The sequence below is a fragment of the Palaemon carinicauda genome, chromosome 4 (assembly GCF_036898095.1).
Source record: "Palaemon carinicauda isolate YSFRI2023 chromosome 4, ASM3689809v2, whole genome shotgun sequence".
Classification (NCBI taxonomy): Eukaryota; Metazoa; Arthropoda; class Malacostraca; order Decapoda; family Palaemonidae; genus Palaemon; species Palaemon carinicauda.
In genome coordinates, this window is record NC_090728.1 from 73,706,623 (window position 1) to 73,728,368 (window position 21,746).

Sequence of the window (21,746 nt, forward strand, 5' to 3'; positions counted from 1 at the left end):
TGAAAATAAAAAAAAAATAAAATTAAAATTACTCCTACTCTCTAATGTAAACTAGATTAAAAACCTCCATTGTTGAATATAGTAAATTACCCTTCCTTTATTGGATAATGATAGAAACAATAAACTATCAGTGTACTTTAGACAAAAACAGTAAAGCTACACTGTGTGGTGTTTAAAGTTAGAACAGTCTCCTTTGTTTCTCTTGATGATATTTGCCCTTTAGTATTCTTTCTCTATTTTTATTGTATTTAAGAGACTTTAGAATATCCTTGAATGTTGCGCTGATGATGATTTAAGTAGATCTTTAGGTGAAAGGGTAAATATATGTATTTTTTGGCCATATTTTTACCCTTCATTATCCCTGCCTTCACTTTACATATTACCTATATCCCCTATAAGTTTAAGAGTACTACTCAAGGGAATTAAGTGTGTTTTGGGTTGAAAGTGAGCTCATTGAATGTCTTAAACCACTACCTGGTTTCCACATATTCATGTTACTAAATATATGTTAGAATGCTCCCCTTTCTATTTTTCCATGTATTATGGTAAGTGAAATTTCATTGTCCATAATACTGAATTGTATGTCTCATCTTTTGCTAAGCTGATCTTTTGTTTTTTCTTTTCTGTATAGTACTTAATTTGTTTAGTTTACACTAGATTTGTTGGTGATTTTTTTTTTTTTTTTTTCATTTTCTACCATTAGTAGTAACGCAAAGTGCATTATGTCATTAAACAAAATCTCAATTTTAAACAGAATGCCAAGCTATTAGGAAAAAGGATCATGACCAGTTTTTCTTTTAAACTTATAATGCTTACAATTCTGTGTTTTATCTTGAAATGAATAGGCATAATCACCTGTAGTTTGAGTTTTTAAATGTAGCGTACAAGACCAGTTGATTTTGTGAGAAATGCAATCTAGCCTTAGTCCCTTGCCTCAGTTTGAATTCATTTGGCCAACTTTGCTTATATATATATATATATATATATATATATATATATATATATATATATATATATATATATATATATATATATAATTTTATTTTTCTCACTTTTGCTGGTAGCTTTTGAATATGCTGATAATCTTTAAGGGAATGTTTAAAACTTTGGTATTCTAATGCTGTAAAATGTTTTTACTTCTACCACTAGAATTGCCATGGTATTTTGGACATAAGTCTTTCATCAGTGGAGCGGTTACATCAGCATAATATATACCCCATTGTTTTGCTGCTCAAGTACAGACATCACAAACAGATTCGTGAAGTTTGTGATTCCCATCACCCGTCCGCAGAAAGAATTTCCCAAAAAGAAGCCAAAGAAATGTATGAACTTTCTATTAAAATGGAGCAAGAATACAAGCATGTTATATCAGGTATGTTTTATTTATTCATTTACAGTAATTGTTGTCATGATCATTATAGTATTACATCACTGTCAGTTCATCAGGGTCAAATAACCCTTGATATAACATCATCATTATTAATATAGGAATTAAAGTACTGATCTTGAATAATAGAAAAAGTATAGGTAAATACCTAGATCAAATAGGAATTCAGGGATAAAAGGCACAATGTAGAGCCCATTTCAAGATTAACCTTTTAAGGGGAAAATCTCTTGTTTAAGTGTTATTGATTGTGACTAAAATTCCAGTGAAGGTTCTATTAATTTAATTTTTAAATTTAATTATTTTCGATTGTCGTTCATTAAGAGTAGGGTGGAAGGAACAATTATTTTGTTATTATTCTTCTTTAGCTGTTACATCAATGCCCCGTTATACAAACCTTTAATGAACAGATTTTCAAAGATACAAATAGAATAATTTTGTCCCATACATACCAAAAATTCAGTTACGAATTAGAAAAAGCATATATACTGACAAATATAAACAACAAGTTGTAGATGAAGGTAAGAAAACAATGACTATAGCTGTTAAGTTGTTTGGAATCGGGTGAAACCTCTTTCCAAACTGGAGGGAAAAAATGGACTTTTGTTTTAACACAATCTTACATAAGACTATGTAATTCCTGTTGATAGTAAGTGCCAGGGGTTGTATTTGGTTTGTGAAAAGGTGAACCAAATTTCCTAAGTGCTGCAAATATAAAAACTATAAATTATCATGCATTGGCAACATAGATTAAACTATGGTAAACTTTATTATGTCATTTAACTCAGCAATAAATATAATGACCGAAAAGTATTTTAAATAAAACTATTTACCATTGTATGATGAAATAATAGTTCAACAATTAATTGTTTCTTTTTTGAAATAAAAAACATTCTTCAGAAGTTTGCTGGAAAGCATAGATGGTAGCGTATGATATTTATGGACGGTAGTGTCATCAACTTATAAACGAAAACAATGGAGATTAGTATTTGCTGTTTTTATTTCTTAATACAATAATATGTGAATATTAAATGCATTGTTGTTGGATACAGTTAAGTGAAACATGGGTTTTCTCAAAATCTTGTTTATACAGTAATGAAAAATAAACAAATATACATGACAACATTATAGCTAACACATGTAAACTATTCAGTGATAAACTCTTTATAAATTTTAATAATAAAAATGATTAAAATAGTTATATACATACAGTTTGTTTAAGTAATATTTGATGTGTAGTATAAAATGAAAGATAAAAAATAAAAATTTACATTTCTGTTAACTAAAAGAAAAGATTCTTTCGTTCTCGCTATGAAAAGGTAAGCATTTTGGAATTGGAGTATCATTATTTATTTATTGTCTACTTGAATAATTTTCAATTAGGAATATTATTTTGATGAAAAGAATAAGGAAATTAGAATTTAGAATTTATATAATCTTACGATAATCGGTAACTTCCTTATTTGTTAACGAAAAAATCTGCACTTCTTTTGTAAAGAAAGCTTTTAAGAATTACCATCATATAATAATGAGAAATTTTTTCAATTATAGTAAACTCTAATTTTGATTTTTTTTAGTTTGAAACCCCACTGTCAAACAGGGAATAAAATTTTCCATTACAGCTAGTTCAGTTAAGTTGTTCATTAAAGCTGTCAACCTTTTCTTTTCATGACCACTTGTTCTGTGGGCATTTTTTTCTATACAAATTGAGAAAGAATGAAAAGTAGAGCAGAACATGTTCTGCTCTGCTAATAAAAGGGGAAACATTTTGCCATTAACAAAAATGATATAGAGGAAAACATTTCTTTATAGAATAACAAATCAATATAAGGTTTGTGAGGAGCATAGCTAAAAATAGAATAGCCAGCCAGAGGTTTCTCAGTATAGCTTATACCAGATAGAATATCTATTTTAGGCTGTAAATTTGTCTATACAAAAATCTGCTCAAAATAGAATTAATGCATAAAATATTGTATGAAATATTGAAAAATGGAAATAAAGAATAAAGACAATATACAATAAGAAAGGGAATAAGGAACAAACAGACTGAAATGAATGATAATAATTTGTGATGAACAGAAACGAAAAGTAAACAGAAGAGAAGGAAGAATGGAAGATAAAATATTATACGATAGTATTTTACCGATGGCGAACTAAAGTCTTGTTGTTTTATTCTAGTTATTTAAACTAAAAATGCATGTAATTCATCAGGCAGGAAGGCATCAAATATTATTAAAGAGAAATAATAAGCTCAAAATAATAACATAAAAATTATGAAAGGAGGGAAAATAAAACGAATTTTGAGCGAAGCGAAAAATCTAGTTTTGGGTGAGATGGCCATGTCGTCCTGATGGAAGGTTCCTATAGGTAGCTTTCTAAGGGATATTTGGTTAAATTGATATTCCCAGAGAATTGACCTTTAGGTCTAATGAATTCTAACTCCTGGCACAAATATCCTTAAAATTTCTCTTAAGGGTATCGCATAATATCAGGGGACGTATGTCTTGATACGACACATAGCAATCTTCATCCCGAATAGCGTTTTCGTTTCAAGGGGGAAGAGCAGGGCTGGGGAGTCGGGAGTCTGAACATCCGACTCCGACTCCTACTCCTACTCCTATTTAAAAAAAATAAGGCTATGCCTTCATTTCTTCAATATATATTTCTTATAAAATAGTTTTTATTTTGCTCATCTGAATAACAGGGTATGACTAATATTCATTATCATGGGAATTGGATACATAACGATACAGCCTAGGCCTACTAGCCTAGTAAGTAATTGTTTTATTGAAAACATTTCGCGTAATTTCTTGGATTCAGCTTTTCCTAGGCTACACGAAACTGTAATCAAAACACCCATCATTTCACGATGTTTACATATAGATAATGACTTAATTCTAAGATTATTCATATACGTGATGCATAAAACAATGAATCAGTAACAACTCCTACCTTTTAAATGGCTAATGGTGATTAAATGAAGAGTTAATCATGAAATAAACTTTAATGTCTAGAGACTCGTGCGTGGAGAGAACAGCTGATCGCATGTATAATATTATTGTTTTGGTTTGGCTTATGGACGAGAGATGGCAGGAGCTATATGTGTTTCCCAGTGACTGCCTTTATTCGAGAGGGTGTTAAAGAAAACGGCGGGTAATATGAAACTTTTTTTGAGCGACTTTGAAAAAATGCGACTTAGGATACCAAAAGAGAATATTTCTCCAGCGCAAAAATTTCATTTTTTAGGAGTCGGAGTCGAAGTCGGTGGAATTTTACGACTCTGACTCCGACTCCTCTAGTCCTTAAATTGGCCTCGACTTCGACTCCGACTCCGACTCCTCGACTCCGACTCCCCAGCCCTGGGGAAGAGTGGCGAAAAACAGAAGGGAAGCCGTTATCAAGGTTACCCTTCCTCCCGTACTACTACGAGTATCCAAGATGGCACTCATTCCTTGTAGCATTGAGCATGGTGCTACAGATATAGTAGTTTCGGGAGGGATCTTGCCTAAGCCTTTTCTATGGAAAAGGAGGGCCCATCAGGACGACTTGGCCATCTCGCCCAAAAATAGATTTTTCGCTTCGCTCAAAATCCGTTTTTGGGGCTCAAGCCATGTCTTCCTGATGGAAGTTTACCAGCGAATTACCAGAAAGTACTGTATCTGTGGATTTTCATAGGTGCCTTAACCTTGGGACAATTTTTCTATGGTCATCCGGACCATTGAGACAAATGACGTTACTGTTATCCGTCATTACCACTAATCATGGACAATGGTAGTGCTTCCTGCCCCTTGCAGGGAAGAGTCATACTAGACAGTAGAAAAGGGGTCTCAAGGTTTGCATGTATTGTATGAACAAACATAAGTATCAACTATATATACAGAAATCTCACGGTTTGTATATGTTGTCGGAACAACTAAGTATCAACTATATCCTTTGTTTGTAAGTATACAATAATATGAGGTTTACTTAGTTGAATAAGTAAGAGAACTCTGGCATATTTATTGTGCTAATTTCAGGGCGAATTATGATGCAATTACACTCTAATAGACATTTATTTCGAATAAATGACCAAATGGAATAACGAGTGTAATGTGTTAAGGGAATTATACGTACAACGTATACAGAAAAAATTTTTCTTCCTGAAAGGGAAGAAATGATGAGTGCCACTCTAAATTTGAAAATTTTGATAAAATTTTCTAAAATAATTTTCTGTAAATGTTGTATACTATCAATACTGTGTACTATGTACACATGGCACAAGTGTTATCTGTATAATTCCACACCTGAGATTTTGAACAGTCTTAGTGTCACCATGGTGACACCCACTTAAAAGGTATCGCATTGGAAGTGTCAACACCTTTTCACCCTAATTGATAGTCCCAATTAATTAACTGTTCATCGCAGCACTAGACGACAGGTTTTAATACACTACCTGCCGCCACCACGTAATGCTTCAGTTCGTGGACTTGTTTAGCATAGTGTTTGTAGAACACTCTGGATGACTTCCATCCAGTATATGAGCGAAGACACTCAAAGTCCATATACTGAAAAAAGTTTAGTGATGAGGCAATTTTTCTCAGATCATGACATACAGGTGTACTGTCAGGATCCGCTCTGCTAATGAAGTAGGTGAGCTTCGCCCTCAGTTGTTTTAGGGATAAGTTTGATCCTGAAGTTTCTCCTTTGAAAAGCTGTCCTCCCCTGAAGTCTGAAGTTCTACGAAGATAGACCTTTAGACACTCTACTGGACACAGAGAGACATCTTCCTTCAGAGGGCAGATTCTCCAGGGATCCCATCTCTTAGTGGGTAGCTTGTTCTTGGCAAGAAAGGTTGGATCAGGAAAGAGATTCAGTTCTCCTACTTCTGTGAACTGAATGTGGCCCTCATTTCTTGATAGGGCTACTGTTTCACTAACTCTAGCCCCTGCGGCTATAGCAAACAGGAAACTAACCTTCTGGGTTAGATCCTTGAGAGAACAATCTTCATTGTTCACAGATGAAGCATAATGTAGGACCTTGTCCAAGGACCATAAAATGGGCTTCGGAGGAGTTGCAGGCCTAAGTCTAGCGCATGCCTTCGGGATCTTGTTAAAGATTTCGTTCGTCAGGTCCACTTGAAAGGCGTATAGAAGAGGTCTAGTCAGGGCTGACTTGCACGTAATTATCGTGTTGGCTGCCAGACCTTGTTCATGAAGGTGGATAAAGGACAGACAGAAGTCCATTGAAATTTCTTTCGGTCCTTTTGCTTTAACGAAAGCAACCCACTTTTTCCAAGACGATTCATATTTTCTTCTAGTTGACTGAGACTTTTATTCTTCTAAGAAGTCTATACTGCCTTTTGAGATCCCAAATCTTTTCTTAACCGCTAAGGGGAAAAAATCATGAGATGAAGGTTTTTGGTTCTCTGTGATGAAACGAGGACAGTCGACTTCTGAACCCGTTGAGATAGTGCTGGGTTCAGTAAAGGGACTGGCCTCAGCCTCAGTTCCATCACTAGAGGGAACCAGTTGCTCTTGGACCACTTGGGGGCCACTTGAGCTGCCGTTCCCTGGAAGGATCTCAGCTTGTTGAGGACCTTCAGCAGGAGATTGGATGGAAGGAACAGGAAAATCCGGGTCCATTCATCCCAACCTAGGGACATGGCGTCCGTTATCTCCTCTAGAGGGTCCTCGTATGGGGCTACATATCGAGGTAGTTTCATGTTGTCGCTCGCCGCAAAGAGGTTGATCTGCAGTTTCGGAACTTGTTCCAAGATGGAGGAGAATGAGTCTGCATCTGAGGACCATTCTGAGTATCAGCTTGAGCCTGGATAGAGCGTCCGCTGTCACATTGCAGAACCTTTGTAAGTGAACTGCTGATAAATGCCATCTCTCTAGACAAAGGATGGCTAATATCACATGGTTGATATGGGACGATCTCGAGCCTTGTCGGTTCAGACATCTCGCTATCACTTCGCTGTCCAAGATCAGCCTGATGTGGACTGATCTGCGAGGGAAGAGTTTTCCGAACGTCAAGAGGACTGCCATGGCTTCCAAAATGTTGATGAGAAAGGCCTTTAACAGAGATGACCAAGTCATCCATGTGGATGGTCATCGACGGCAGAGGTGGTTGCAAGGGCACGGTCCTCATTAGGCTCTTGGCCTTTGATCACGGGTTGAGAAGTGATCGTAGTAAGGCCGGTATCGGTCATTTTAGATCTCTTCGAGCATTTGATGCGTATCTTCTCCAGACTCCTGACACATCTTAAAGCTGTGCTCTTAGCACTGGGTCTGTTACTGCTGCAAACTGAAGAGAGCCCAGTACTCTTTCCTGTTGGCGTCCTCAAATCCTGTCGGATTTCAGTAGTTTCTTGACAGGCCCTGCGATCTCCCTCCTCTTCCCTGAGGGAATGGAGAGACGGTATGACCTCAGGTTCCAATGGATTTCCAGCCATTGAAACCCTTGAGCTGGAGAGAGTCGAGACATCTTGAAGTTGATCTTGCATCCCAGATGTTCCAGGAACTGGATCACTTCTTTGGATGCTTGTAGACAAGCCGTTTCGGATGCTGCCCGCACCTGCTAGTCGTCCAGGTACGCTGCCACCTGAACACCTTCTAGGCGTAGTTGTTGCACGACAGCGTCTGCAAGTTTCATGAAGATACTGGGGGCTATGTTTAGTCCGAAGGGTATGGCTCTGAGAACATACTTTATCTTCTATAACTTGAATCCTAGGTAGGAGGAGAGGGTGCGACTGACTTGAAGGTGCCAATAGGCATCTGTTAGGTCTATCGAGACTGTGAACGCCCCTTTTTGTAACAGGGTCCTTATGTGTTGAAGGGTTAACATCCTGAACTTGCTGTTTTCTATGAACTTATTGAATGGCGACAAGTCCAGAATGACTCTGAGTTTGTCAGAGTCCTTCTTGGGAACACAAAACAGCCTTCCCTTGAATTTGATGAACTTTGCTTTCCTTATAACCTGTATGCTCAAGAGCTCTAAGGTATATTCTTCTAATGCGGGGGTGGAGTGTTGGAAGAATTGAGGAAATGATGGTGGAGACTTGTTCCGTTTCCATCCTAGTCCAATCTTGATTAGGCCGTGGGCCCAAGGATCAAAGGTCCAACAATCCTGAAAATGTTGGAGCCTCCCTCCCACCGGAAGCATCTCCTTGCTTCGATTGACCGGAGGGTTTACCTCCTCGACCGCGTCCTCCCCTACCTCTTGAGGGATGTCTAGAGGAGCCCCGTCTGGATCCTTTACCTTTCAACCGAAAGGTAGTGGTCTGCCTCTCAAACCCGGGGTTGAATGCTGGTGACTGGGCAACCAGCTGTTGAGGCACCACTTGGAAGGTGGTCTGTGTTTGGGCCACCACTTGGGGCACCGCGTTCATGGTGACTGTGGGATGTTGTTGAGCAGGCCGAGGGGAAGTCTAGACTTCTTCGTCCTCCTTTTAGGTTGGAGACCCGCATCCGGGGAAGACTTCCTCTTTGAAGAGATGCCCCACTTATGGAGAAGGTTCCTATTCTCCGTGATGGCTTTCTCGACAACCTCTTTGACTACTTCGTTTGGGAAGACGTCTTTACCCCAGATGTTAGAAGATATCAGCTTTCTGGGTTCATGTTTCGCTGTTGCAGCAGCGAACACGAACTCCCTAGGCAAAGGTGGGAGACAGAAAACCCTAGCCTAGTCAAGCCGGAGTGAACTACTCTATGGCAAGACCAGATAGGGTTGTCGCCTATGGTGGCACTAAGAGGCAAGGAGGGATTACCCTTAAATCACAGGAGACAAGTATTGATTTGTATAATTCTAGGAGATGTACTATCTCCCGTAGAATTGATAAAACAATACACGAGGGTAAACGGGGATAATGTCTGAAAGTATACTACAGCGCATAGGCTAGGTAGCCTAGCGCAAGACGAGATCTCAGTTACCTAAATTGCCGAAACTCTTAATGTATACGATCGACAAGAGGAAGAGGAAATTATAAGTATAAAATATATATCTTTACTAGTATAATTGTGCCTAAATAGCTTTCATAATTTATTAATGCTATTACAACCGGGAAAGTCGTTCTGCTAACTAAATAACACATGCATAACGAACGACAGCGCCCATGGCGCCTCCAGTGACAGGCCTAGCTCCTTGACACAATAGATTACTCTTAATTTCACTGTGAAGCAGGAGCTAAAAATTATACACTGTAAAGAATAAATACTCAACTTTCCAGAGGCAGAAGAAGCTGGAGATTGCATTTTTAATCCTCACAAAAGCGATCAAAATATTAGATCAAAAGGGAAAACCACCTTGCAAATTCGCTACAAAAATAGGAATGATACTCGCAGTAGTACGGTAGGAATGGTAACCTTGATAATGGCTCCCCTTTTGTTTTTCGCCACTCTTCCCCTTCAAAATAAAAACGCTATTCGGGGTGAAGATTGCTATGTGTCGTATCAAGATATGCGTCCCCTGATATTATGCGATATCCTTAAGAGAAATTTTAAGGATATTCGCGCCAGGAGTTAGAATTCTGGAGACCTAATGGTCTATTCTCTGGGAATATCACTGTAGCCAAATATCCCTTAGAAAGCTACCTATAGGAACCTTCCATCAGGATGACATGGCTTGAGACAAAAAAATGGACTTTGGACGTAAGAAAAATCTATTTTTGGGTGAGATAGCCATATCGTCCTGATGGAAGTTCCTCAATGGCATGTACAGTATACTTGGGATATTTCTACCAGTGATATACCAGAGAAATTTTACCTTTCTCCGGAGCGAATGTCCCGAGAGATATCGTGTATAAATCAGGGATATGTTAATAATAAGCCATGGTTATCTTTCCCCGAATAGAGTTAAACTTGTCTTGAAGGATAAGGGATAGGGTAGGAAATGTGAGCAAAAGAGCTGTTACAACTCCCGATCTCAGTGTGCTACAACTAACACGTTTCCTGTTGAATCATTCATGGAGCAGCCATCGCATGACGTGAGATCCCACACTGAGAATTGAGAGGGGATGAAAAGTAACGGGCGGGCCATCAGGTTTTTGGGCTCGAGCCATGTTGTCCTGATGGAACTGTACCAGAGAATTACTATTCTCAGTTGTGGCCAGGAGAGTTTTAACCCTTTACATCCCATAGACATAATCATAATCCCTTTAGCATTAGTAATTATGGTACCAAGCTATGGGGCAAGCAATATGTTTGTAAAAAGTAGGCGCAAAGGAAATCAACATCACAGTCCCACTCACTGTGGAGAAGATATTTGTCTCTAGTAGATGAAAAGACCAAAATTTGTAAAAGGAGTATTAAAAATTGAGGTACACTACTTTTATTTTGTACAGTGGGCCCAATGAAAGGAAAGGCAAAAAGGTACAGCAGTCTTTTATTGTTTCCAAAGATGCATAAATGTAACAATCAACTGTAACATTATAAACATTAGATATATACGGAAAACCGGAGTTTTCCAACCTCAGAATTATGTAACAGAGTTGTAAAATAGTATCACTCATGAAATAAAAGGAAAAATGTCTCCTTTGACATTTTACATTATTGAATAGTACATTGAAAAGAGGAACATGAGTCCCCGTACACTAAGTAGACTGAGAAGTCCCAACTATACAGTCTATAAGAATCCATATACAACACTTAAGAAGCTGGTTTGATCACACTACCAGCGGACATTACAAAATGTTTAATCTCTTCCAACTGACGTAAGTCATGTTTGAAGACTCTTGAAGATTTCCATCCTGTGTAAGCCTATAATCCTGCAAAGGACATAGATTGGACAAATTTTAAGGAAGAGGCAACTTTTTCAGGGTCATGACCTGATGGTATGATATCAGGGTCAGCTCTTCTGATGAAATAGATGAGTTTGGATCTTAGCTGTTTCAAAGAAAGATCAGATCCTGTGGTCTCCCCTTTAAAAAGTTGACCTTCTTTAAAGACCCAGCTCTTTAACAGGTAGGCCTTAAGACACTCCACGGGGCACAGAGAAGGGTCCTCCTGAAGTGGCACAATCTTTCAGGGCCCCCAGCGTTTCGTGGGAAGTTCGTTTTTTGCCAAGAATGCAGGAGCTGGGTAAAGATTTAAATCTCCCAATTCTGAGAATTCAATGTGGCCATCATCCCTTGAAAAGACCACAATCTCACTGACTCTAGCACCAGAAGCCATAGGAAGCAAAAAGATAGACTGAGTAAGATCTCTCAGAAAAGTAGAGGCGTTATCTATCAAGGAGGCAAAGTGCTAGACTTTATCCAATGACCAAGAAATAGCCTTGGGAGGAGCATTAGGTTTCAGTTTAGCACAATCCTTCAGGATCTTATTGAACAGATCGCTATTGAGTTCAATATCTTAAGCATAAGCAATGGGTCTAGTTAGTCCTGACTTACATGAGACAATAGTTGTAGGGTCCGTGACCTTGATCATGCAGTGAGATAAAGAAAGAAATACAGAAGTCCATAGAAATGTTCCTTTGAGACAAGGATAACTCTATTCGGGTAGGAATAAGCATGGCTTGTTATTAACATGTCCCTAATTTATATACAATATCTCTCATGATATTCGCTCCGGAGATTAGAACTCCGTGATAACCTCCAAGGTAAAATTTCTCTTGTATATCACTTGTAGAAATATCCTAAGTAGAAGCTGCCTATAAGGAACTTCTATCAGGACGACATGGTTCGAGCCCAAAATTAAACCTGATAATAGATTGGAATTTAGCGTAAAGAGAGGGTAGAAAGAAATCATGTTAAAGTAAAAATTAATCATAACTAAATTATATATAACATTAAACTTAATAATGGAATTGAATAGCTAAATTTTAAGTATTAGCATTTAGGATTATGAAGAGAATAGAATGAAATTTAGAATGATTTATTTGGTGTTATAGAGGATTTAGGAGTTTATTAAGAATGTAAAATTACGAGTTTGTACAGTACTTCGTTATACAATTAATGTAATAAAGCCTAAAACACAATTAATGGTCTATTTAAAAACAATGCAGTGTATTATTTGTGGTGTTAGACAACTGCATGTAGGTAGTAGTTAGTTGGTTAGGGGAACTAGAGTTCATTGACCCAAGGGCACCAATTATACACATTTTTTCGCCCTTCGCGGGTGTGTCTCTTACTTAATCTCCATGAGGACAGAGGGCCAACTGTATTAGCAAAGAACACTTGTGCAGAGGCAATTTTTCTCACATCATGGGTTTTGGGGATGGAAGGAAGGATCAGATCCTGTTTTCCTAAAGCTAAACCAGTCATTTAACCATTTTGTTTTCTTTAATGTATACTTTGAAGCTTATTGAGGTATACTGTATACCTAAATTATATTTCTCCTGTGATTTCCTAGATACTAAGCTGTGATACCTTTTGTAAGTTAGCAAGTAGTAGTTATTTTTACACTTGGAGGATTGGTAATGTTATTCCATTAGGTATAGGTAAAGGGTGGCTAAACATCTAAATGCATATGCTGAAAGTAATCATCTGTTCCCTAGTTTGCAGTTGGACTTTTGGAAGGACCTTGTTACTTGGGATGTTCTTACATTTTCTAGTGTTGCATTGAAGTCATAGATTCTAGTCACGAAGTTTGTAGAATTTGTTTTGTCTTCAGTAGTGTTGCTTTTGACCATGAGACCACATCTTCAAACTTAAACAATTGGGAGTATGTCAACCATTTTTCTTATTTTTTATTAAAACTAATTAATTCCAAAGAGTAGTTGGTGATGGACACCATAATGTTCTGCAGGATAGTGTTCTTGGCATTGAAAATAAACTTGTTGCTTACAAATGTGAGACCTGGGCTTACTGAAGCTTTTTAAGAAATCTTACTAAAATAAGTGTATGAGGAACATATGTGGACAAAGTTAAACCCTAACAAAATTCAAAGCATGAGTGTTTGTAGGTCAGTGCAAACTTTCCTGGGGGGGGGGGGGGGCTAAAATTTGTTTCATAGTTTATGGTGCATATTTACTTAAATATTTGTTTTATTCTCAAGTCTTTTTTAATAGTTTTACATTTACTTCTGTTTATTATGTGCATTTAACTGCTTGCCCTGTTAGGGTCCTTGGGGTTGTAGCCTTCTTCTTTTCCAACTAGGGTTGTCATTTTTTAATGAGTAAAATGCAAATACTATACCTGTATATACCCTAGTTTCATTGTATGGGATTTGGGGCAGTGTAGGTTTTAGTGTTTTGTATTATGGTATACTGTAACTAATGTAATTAAATACTTTTGTTCCAGCTGTGATTCCTGCTGCTGTTAATATGCCCTATATCAGCACTCAAGTAAAGTCACATGTAGATCAAGAACAATCCAAGACACTCTGGGTCCCATCAGGAAGTCTGTAATGATTATAAAAGTAACATAAAAATAAGTATTTTCTTTAAATTCTAAAGTTTCAAGAAAAATGGTGTGTATAGTTATGGCAAGACTTTAAGAAATTTTTTTGAGCTTATTTTAGTGTTACTTTGTGTACTTCCCTGGGAACATCTTGTGTTCTTGTTGTTTACCTTTATTGCAGAAATTCCACTTAAAAATGTTAAATTATCTTGTAAAGTTAATTTAATGTAATCAGTAAAAAATATAGTATTATTTTTGTTGTTGTGACATATGATTTTATATACTGTATATTTTTTGTTATTGGACCAAACCCCACAAGTACAAAATATCACCCAGAATGGTTATATTTGTGCTGTTGATCTTTGTTTTAAAGAAATCATGTTAAAAGCATTTTGTGAATATGTATTTAAGTGTCAACCTTTTAGAAAGGTACCAGAGAGAAAGAGTATTATGATAATCACATACTTGGGTACCATAATTTGTAGATTGCTCATGTAGAATCTACATTGTGATTGGTCCAAGTGTAACACCAATTATTTAAATATATATAGGTCGTGGCAATGACCAAGAGTATGGACTTATTTATTGATAATAAAAGCATGGCCCTGAAGTATGAAAATAGTGTTTCCTAAAATGAAAAAAAAATGAGCAGAATGCTGCTTACAGTCTGAAGATGACAGGTGTCTTCCCCCTATACCAAAGAGATTTCTTGAGTAGGCAATGGAGATGGGCAGCTACAGTGCAAAGATTAGCTGAGCTGCTGCTGCTGCTGCTTTACATGTAGCCTCCTTCTGTGATGGCATCATCGTCGAATTGACAATATTCCTTCTCACTCGTGCCTTAACGGAGCTGGTGAGTGGCCTGTATATTTTTGGGGATTGCCTGATGGCAAGTGCAAATGTTATTGGGTTGGTGTTGGCCTCTCCTGATCTCAGGTAACAAACTGACCTGGCTCTTATTATTACCTTATGTGAAACAATTTCATACAATGATTAAAAGTTAACATATCTAAAGTTGGCAGTTATGCTGCATGAGGTGCATCAACAAAATCTTGAGAATTTGAAATCTGTGATTTCATGATCACTGTTAATTGTAGCTACCCTTGTGTCTTCCTTGTAGTGACTATACAGCCTGTTAAGTTCCCTAGAAGTGTTTTGAATGTAAAATTTAAAAGCTGTATTTAAACCAAAGTTCAACTTGAATCTTTTTACTTCCATTTTGGTGCATCAGTAGAGGTTAATTGCCAATAGCTGTTATGTAAAATCTTTTCAATAGTATTTTTTAAAGATGCTAAACCTTACATGTAAATCCAGTTGATTTCAATTGTATATTTATATTTAGAACAAAAGAGAATAGTATTACCTTATGACATGCACTAACCTTATGATGTTAAGTGTTGTTTTCTTTTTTTGAACAATGAATTGATGTCTTAAGGTTTATTAAGAATTTAAAGATATTAATTTAATCCAGCAGCACTTATTACACTTCTTGGGCTGTCCCCAATTACTGTCTTTCATACTGATACTGTACTCAAGACTTACATAAGAATGATTTTATTGTTGGGCATTTGAAGCCCTGTTCAGTGCCCTCATGCCTGATGTATTTTAATTCTTGATAAGACTTTCCTTTTCAAAAAAAAAAAAAAAAATTGCATTGCCTGGATTACAACGATTTAATATATTCTGTTAAATGAGGCTTACTAGGAGTGGTTTATATTTTGTATGTACACTATGTTATTAGTCTTGTATATTACTGTAAAATATTTACAGATTTGATTAAGAAGACTATATATTATGTTAATTGTACTTTATACAAAACTACTGTGAGCAATAACAGTGGAGAGAAAAAGATTAAATGTTTTATTATAAAGATAGTTTTAATCACCATTTTTACCATTCATCATTATAGATATTTTGTCATTTTTCTTTCATTGGGGCGGGCATATGGCGAGTTCTTTCCTTTATCTAATATGTATACAGTTATTGACTAAACTTCCATCAGGTCTGGGTCTTTTTCATCCATCTTTATAATTTTCTGGTACTTCCGGCACGAGTACCCATAAGGTTTCCCTTTAGGATATCGTATAATAACGGGACGTATGCTTGACACGCCACATAGCTATCTGCAGCCCACATAGCGTTTACGCTTTGAGGGGGAATAGTGGCAAGTTATAGGAGGAGCCGTTACAAAGTTCTCCTCCTCCGTTACTGTTTTGGTACTCGGCGGCGTCAACATCCAGTTGCCATGTTGGCCACCATCTTGGATGACGCCGCCGCGCGCCATTGTTATTCCTTTCGGCGTTTATGCCAGCCTCCATGATACAATAAGATCGGGAGGGGCCTGTCAAGGCCGAATAGAGAACAAGGGCTGGTCCATCAGGACGACATGGCTATCTCACCTAAAAATAGATTTTTCGCTTCGCTCAAAGTCCGTTTTTTGGGCTCAAGCCATGTCGTCCTGATGGAAGTGTACCAGAGAATTAATGTATCTTGGATTTTTCCCTTTTTTTGTAGTGCCTTTCGACTTCTAAACAATATCCCCATGGTCTGATGACCACAGAGACCTGTGGCATATCCGTCACATGCCACCTCAGATGACCATATACCATGTTACTGCTTCCTGCTCCCCTGGCAGGGAAGTCCTAATTGGACAGAAGGAACATATTGAAGTTGCTTGATAGAGGAACTCACCTAGTCTCGCAGATACCTGCCGGTCCCAGGGCCAGATAGAGAAGGTAAGTATACTTGTGTTGGAACAAGTTACCTTAATCTAGATGAGCTTGTACAAGAGAACAAAATAATAACATTGTTCATAATAATATCAAAACAAAGGGTAATAAACGTCTGTAACAGTATTTTATTTCATGAGAAAGAGAGGGCGAAATGAGATGCACAGGGTAATCTAATACTCTTTTATTCATTAAAACAGAATTAGCATGAAATAGGTACAAAAAAAAAAATTTTTTTTTTTTTTTTACAATAAGCAATGCAATTAAAAACATAGACTAAAGACATCAAAAGAAGTGGGTGTGGAATCTGAAAAGGAAAACTTGCCATACCACACATAAGCTCAAGAGGAACTATAAAGTCTTTCTAGAAAGTCTTATACAGTATACGCTTCATGTTAAAACGTGGCACACGTGTTACAGTCTATGTTACTTCACCTTGTAGAAGAAGTCTTTAGCGTCACTAGGTAGCACTAAAAATCACTATGTTTTGCACTAGGGTCAACACAGGCACCCGTGGAGTTAAGAGTCCCGAATAACTCACTGTTCTACGCAGCACTAAGCAGCAGGTTTTAGCACACTACCTGCTGCCACCACATGGCGCCGCAACTCTTGCATCTGCTTTGCGTAGTGTTTGAAAACACACTTGAGGATTTCCAGCCCGTGAAAGAACGAAGACTCTCGAAGTCCATCGTCTGGAAGAAATTCAGGGAAGAGGCGACTTTCCTGGGATCATGACCTGCGGGTGTACTGTCAGGATCCGCTCTGCGAATAAAGTAGGTGATCTTCGCCCTTAGTTGTTTGAGTGACAAATCAGACCCTGATGTTTTTCCTTTAAAGAGCTGTCCTCCGCCGAAGTCTGAAGTTCTTCGAAGATAGACCTCTAGACTCTCCACTGGGCATAGAGAGACATCTTCCTTCAGGGGGCAGATTCTTCAGGGGCCCCACCGTTTGGTGGGAAGCTCGTTCTTGGCGAGAAACGTTGGGTCAGGAAAGAGGTTAAGTTCGCTTGTGTCAGCAAACTGTATCTGGCCCTCTTCTCTTGATAAAGCCACAATCTCACTGACTCAGGCTCCCGAGGCGAGAGCAAAAAAGGAATATCACTTTTTGAGTCAAATCTTTCAGAGGGCAAGACTCGTTGTCCAGACTTGAGGCAAACTGGAGCACTTTGTCGAGAGACCAGGAGATAGGTCTCGGAGGAGGTGCAGGACGGAGTCTAGCACATGCCTTTGGCAACTTATTAAAGATGTCGTCGGACAGGTCGATCTGGAAGGCATAGAGTAGTGGTCTTGTCAAGGCCGATTTGCAGGTAGCAATGGTGTTGGCTGCCAAGCCCTGTCCATGAAGGTGAATAAAGAAGGACAGACAAAAATCTATAGAGATTTCCGTGGAATTTTTAGCCTTGACAAAGGACACCCATTTCTTCCAGGAAGATTCGTATTGCCTTCTGGTAGATTTAGTTTTGTATTCCTCTAGGAAGTCCAAACTTTTCTTCGAGATCCCAAACCTCTTCTTAACGGCTAGGGAGAGAAAATCATGAGATGTAGGTCTCGGGTTTTCCTTGATGAAGCGAAGACAGTCGACTTCTGAACTTGCTGGGATAGAACTGGGTCCGGCAGGGGAATTATCTTGGGTTGTAACTCCAGGATTAAAGGGAACCAGTTGCTCCGTGGCCACTTGGGTGCCACTAGGGCTGCTGTTCCTTGGAAGGTTCTCAGCTTGGTGAGGACTTTCAGCAGAAGGTTGGGTGGAAGGAACAGGTAAATCTTGGACCATCTGTTCTGCTCTGGGGTCCTTGTAAGGGGCCTCGTAACGAGGAAGTTGTTTGTTGTCGCTCGTCGCGAAGAGGTCAATCTGAAGTTCCGGGACTTGGCGAGAGATGAAGGAGAACGAGTCTGCGTCTAGGGACCATTCTGACTCTGTCGGGGTTGTCCTTGATAGAGCATCTGCCGTCACGTTGTGGAATCCTTGAAGGTGAATTGCTGAGAGGTGCCATCTCTTCTTGTCCGCAAGGCGGAAGATGGGCAGTAACACTTGGTTGAGTTGGGGCGATCTTGAGCCCTGACGGTTGAGACATCTGACCACAACGGCGCTGTCCAGAGTTAGACGGATGTGGGACGAGGGTCGTGGAGACAGCCTCTTCAGAGAAAGAAGGACTGCCATGGCCTCCAAGAAGTTGATGTGGAACATCTTGAATAGGGGAGACCATGTTCCTTGAACTTGTCGTTGAGGGGAGTGACCCCCCCATCCTTCTAGCGATGCATCTGTGTGGATAACGACCGACCGAGGTGGTGGTTGAAGGGGGACTGATCTCTTCAGGTTCTTTGCCTCCGACCATGGCTTTAGGAGTGAACGAAGCCTGGTTGGCAGAGGTCTCTTGAGATCTCTTCGAGCGATGGATGCGTATCTTCTCCAGACTCCCGATGCATCCTTTAGCTGTGCTCGTAGCACTGGGTCTGTCACTGAAGCGAACTGGAGGGAGCCGAGCACCTGCTCCCGTTGACGTCTTGAAATCCGTTTGGATTCTAGGAGTCTCTTGACAGATCCCGCTATTTCCTTCCTTTTCTTCGGAGGGATGGAAAGATGGTGTGACTGAAGGTTCCAATGGATTTCTAGCCATTGAAACTTCTGAGCTGGAGAAAGTCGAGACTTCTTGGTGTTGATTTTGAAACCCAGATGTTCCAGGAATTGGGTCACTTTTCTTGAAGCTTGCAAGCATTCTTCTGAGGATGCGGCCCATACCAGCCAATCGTCCAGGTAAGCCATCACCTGGATGCCTTGAAGGCGTAGCTGTTGGACGATCGTTTCTGCGAGCTTTGTGAAGATCCTTGGAGCTATGTTGAGCCCGAAGGGCATGGCTCTGAAGGCGTATTGCCTTCTTTGAAGCCTGAATCCTAGGTAGGAGGAGGCCTGGCGATTCATTAGAATGTGCCAGTAGGCGTCCGCCAAGTCTATCGAGACTGTGAATACCTTTTGGGGCAGTAGGGCTCTGATGTGCTGTAGAGTTGGCATCTTGAATTTGTTGTTCACGATGAACTTGTTGAGAGGGGACAAGTCCAGAATGACACTGAGTTTGTCGGAGTCCTTCTTGGGAACACAGAACAGTCTTCCCTGGAACCTGGTGGACTTTACCCTCTTGATCACCTTCTTGTTCAAGAGTTCTTGGACGTATTCTTCCAGGACGGGGGTGGAGTGTTGGAAGAATTGATGGAAGGTTGGAGGTGGTGATACCCAGCTCCACCCTAATCCGTTCTTGATGATGCTGTGAGCCCAAGGATCGAAGGTCCAACGATCCTGGAAGAGGAGGAGTCTTCCTCCCACCGGAAGCATTTCATTGCTTCTGGTTTCCCTAGGGTTTGCCACCTCGGCCGCCTGCTCCCCTCCCTCCTCTCCCTCTGGAAGGGCGTCGAGAGGAGTCTCTGCCAGAGCCTCTACCTTTGGGACGAAAGGTAGTCGACTGTCTTTCGTAAGCAGGTGTGAAGACTGGTGACTGAGCCACCACCGGCTGAGGGACCAACTGAAAGGTCTGTTGAGGCTGAGCCACCAACTGGTGAGTAGCGGGTGCCGGAAACTGGCGCTTAGCCTGTTGCTGCTGAGGCCTAGGCTTGTTAGATTTCTTCTTAGGTTGGGGGCCCTCATCCTGAGAAGATTTCCTCTTTCTAGACATGCCCCACTTGTTGAGAAGGTTCCTGTTCTCGGTGGCGGCTCTGTCTACGATCTCTTTCACGAGATCATCGGGGAAGAGGTTTTTCCCCCAAATGTTGGAGGAGATCAGTCTCCAGGGTTCTTGTTTGACGGTAGCGTCCGTAAACACGAATTCCCTACAGGCTCTCCGAGCCCTGATGAAGCTGTAGAAGACCTTCGTCAGGGTGGCGAGACGGGTCTTAGCTAAGACCATATACATATCTGGGGTCCGAGTGTCCACGCCCATCGTCTCCAATTGCACTTGGAGGGAAAGGGAGGCGGCCAGTCTCTCTTTCGTATCCAGCTCCCGAAGCAGAAGCTATTCAGAGAGCTTGGGAAGGTTCTCATTAAACTGACGTCCTGCTACATCAGCCTCCAACTTTCCTACCGAGAAAGTTAACTGGATGTCTTTCCAGTTCTTGTCGTCAGGAGGTAGGGCGAGGGAGAGGGGCCTACATTCCTCCAATGTAGGGCAAGGTTTCCTTTCCTCCACCGCCTTCAACACCGCCAGCAAGGACTTTTTAGCAAAGGGGAAGACCATGGTGGCAGGAGCAAGAAAAGATTGGTGTTTCTTGCTAAGGGCTGGCACCTTGGAGTTGGTGTAGCCCTTGCTCTTAAGGTTTCCGGCCAAAAGAGATTGAGCCCTGGCGTGGTCAAAGACTATGACCTCCTTAGGCTCGGTTTCCTCCTTGGAAGCTGGTTCGGACTTGAGACGGATGGAGCAGTCCGGATACGACTCAAAGCTAGGCCAAAACTCCACCTCTTCAAGGGGGACGGCGCCTAGCTTGTCATTGACGAAGATTCATCCACTTATAATTGGCATGTGCTCGGCATGCCTCCAGGGGTTGGTCACTGAGCGAGGGGGAAGATCCTTGACGCTGATCTTCTTGACCGACTGCTTCGACAGACGGAGAATTTCCCTCTTGAGGTCCTCTTGTCCTTTTTGGAACCTTTCGACCAGGAAGGCCACTAGGGCCTGGAGACTGTCCTGGTTCTCCAGTAACGACGGAGTAGGAGTAGGAGTAGAAGAGGTAGAGGGGATCGGTGCCGTTACAGCAACGGAAGTAACAGAGGGGCCGCGGGCGACCTCGCCCTCGGAGTCCGGAGCCTCCACATGCTCCTCCTCTTCTTGACCCTCGGCCATCAGGGTCCTTTCGGTGGTGTCTGATACCTCCGGCATTTGTTCCACCTCGTCAAGATGGAAGTCTTCCAGTGCGTCCGAAACGTCAGGTTCGACCGTCAGCTGGACGCAGGGGATCTCGGCTTTGGGAATGACAGCATCCGCAGATGCCTTTGGGAAGAGCAAAGCTCTCATCTTCTCACTCGGGAGATAAGGCCCCTTGGCGTTCTTTTGGAAACCACGCAGCCAATTGCGCAGTTTCTCTCGGGCAACGTCCCTGGCCTCCGCAGAGGGAGGGTCCTCAAACGCCTCGTGGAGTAGGTCCTTGCAGACGGTGCAGACCTGCGGGTCCCAATACCGGAGAGTCCCCTTGGTGATGGAACAGCTGGCGTGGGTTCGGCACGCCAGGTGGCCGTAGAAGTCTGGACGCCGAACGCTACAGAAGGCACTCTCACACCGGTCATACTCCTCCTGTAAAAGAAAGGGGGAATGAGTCTGTGGAAGTCATATACAATGA

The 21,746-nt window shown here is 40.5% G+C and overlaps 1 protein-coding gene across 6 annotated transcripts in view; it reads left to right on the forward strand.

The window, feature by feature from the left end:
- The window catches only part of Dlg5 (Discs large 5), an 847,504-nt gene extending 831,944 nt beyond the window's left edge, over positions 1-15,560 (forward strand). For all 6 annotated transcript variants that reach the window (XM_068372367.1, XM_068372363.1, XM_068372364.1 and 3 more), the window contains 2 exons: positions 1,150-1,372; positions 13,602-15,560. In XM_068372367.1, coding sequence (XP_068228468.1) covers positions 1,150-1,372; positions 13,602-13,708 — 330 coding nt within the window. In that variant the 3' untranslated portion in view covers positions 13,709-15,560. The remainder of the gene's footprint in view (positions 1-1,149; positions 1,373-13,601) is intronic.
- The last annotated feature ends 6,186 nt before the right edge of the window (positions 15,561-21,746 follow it).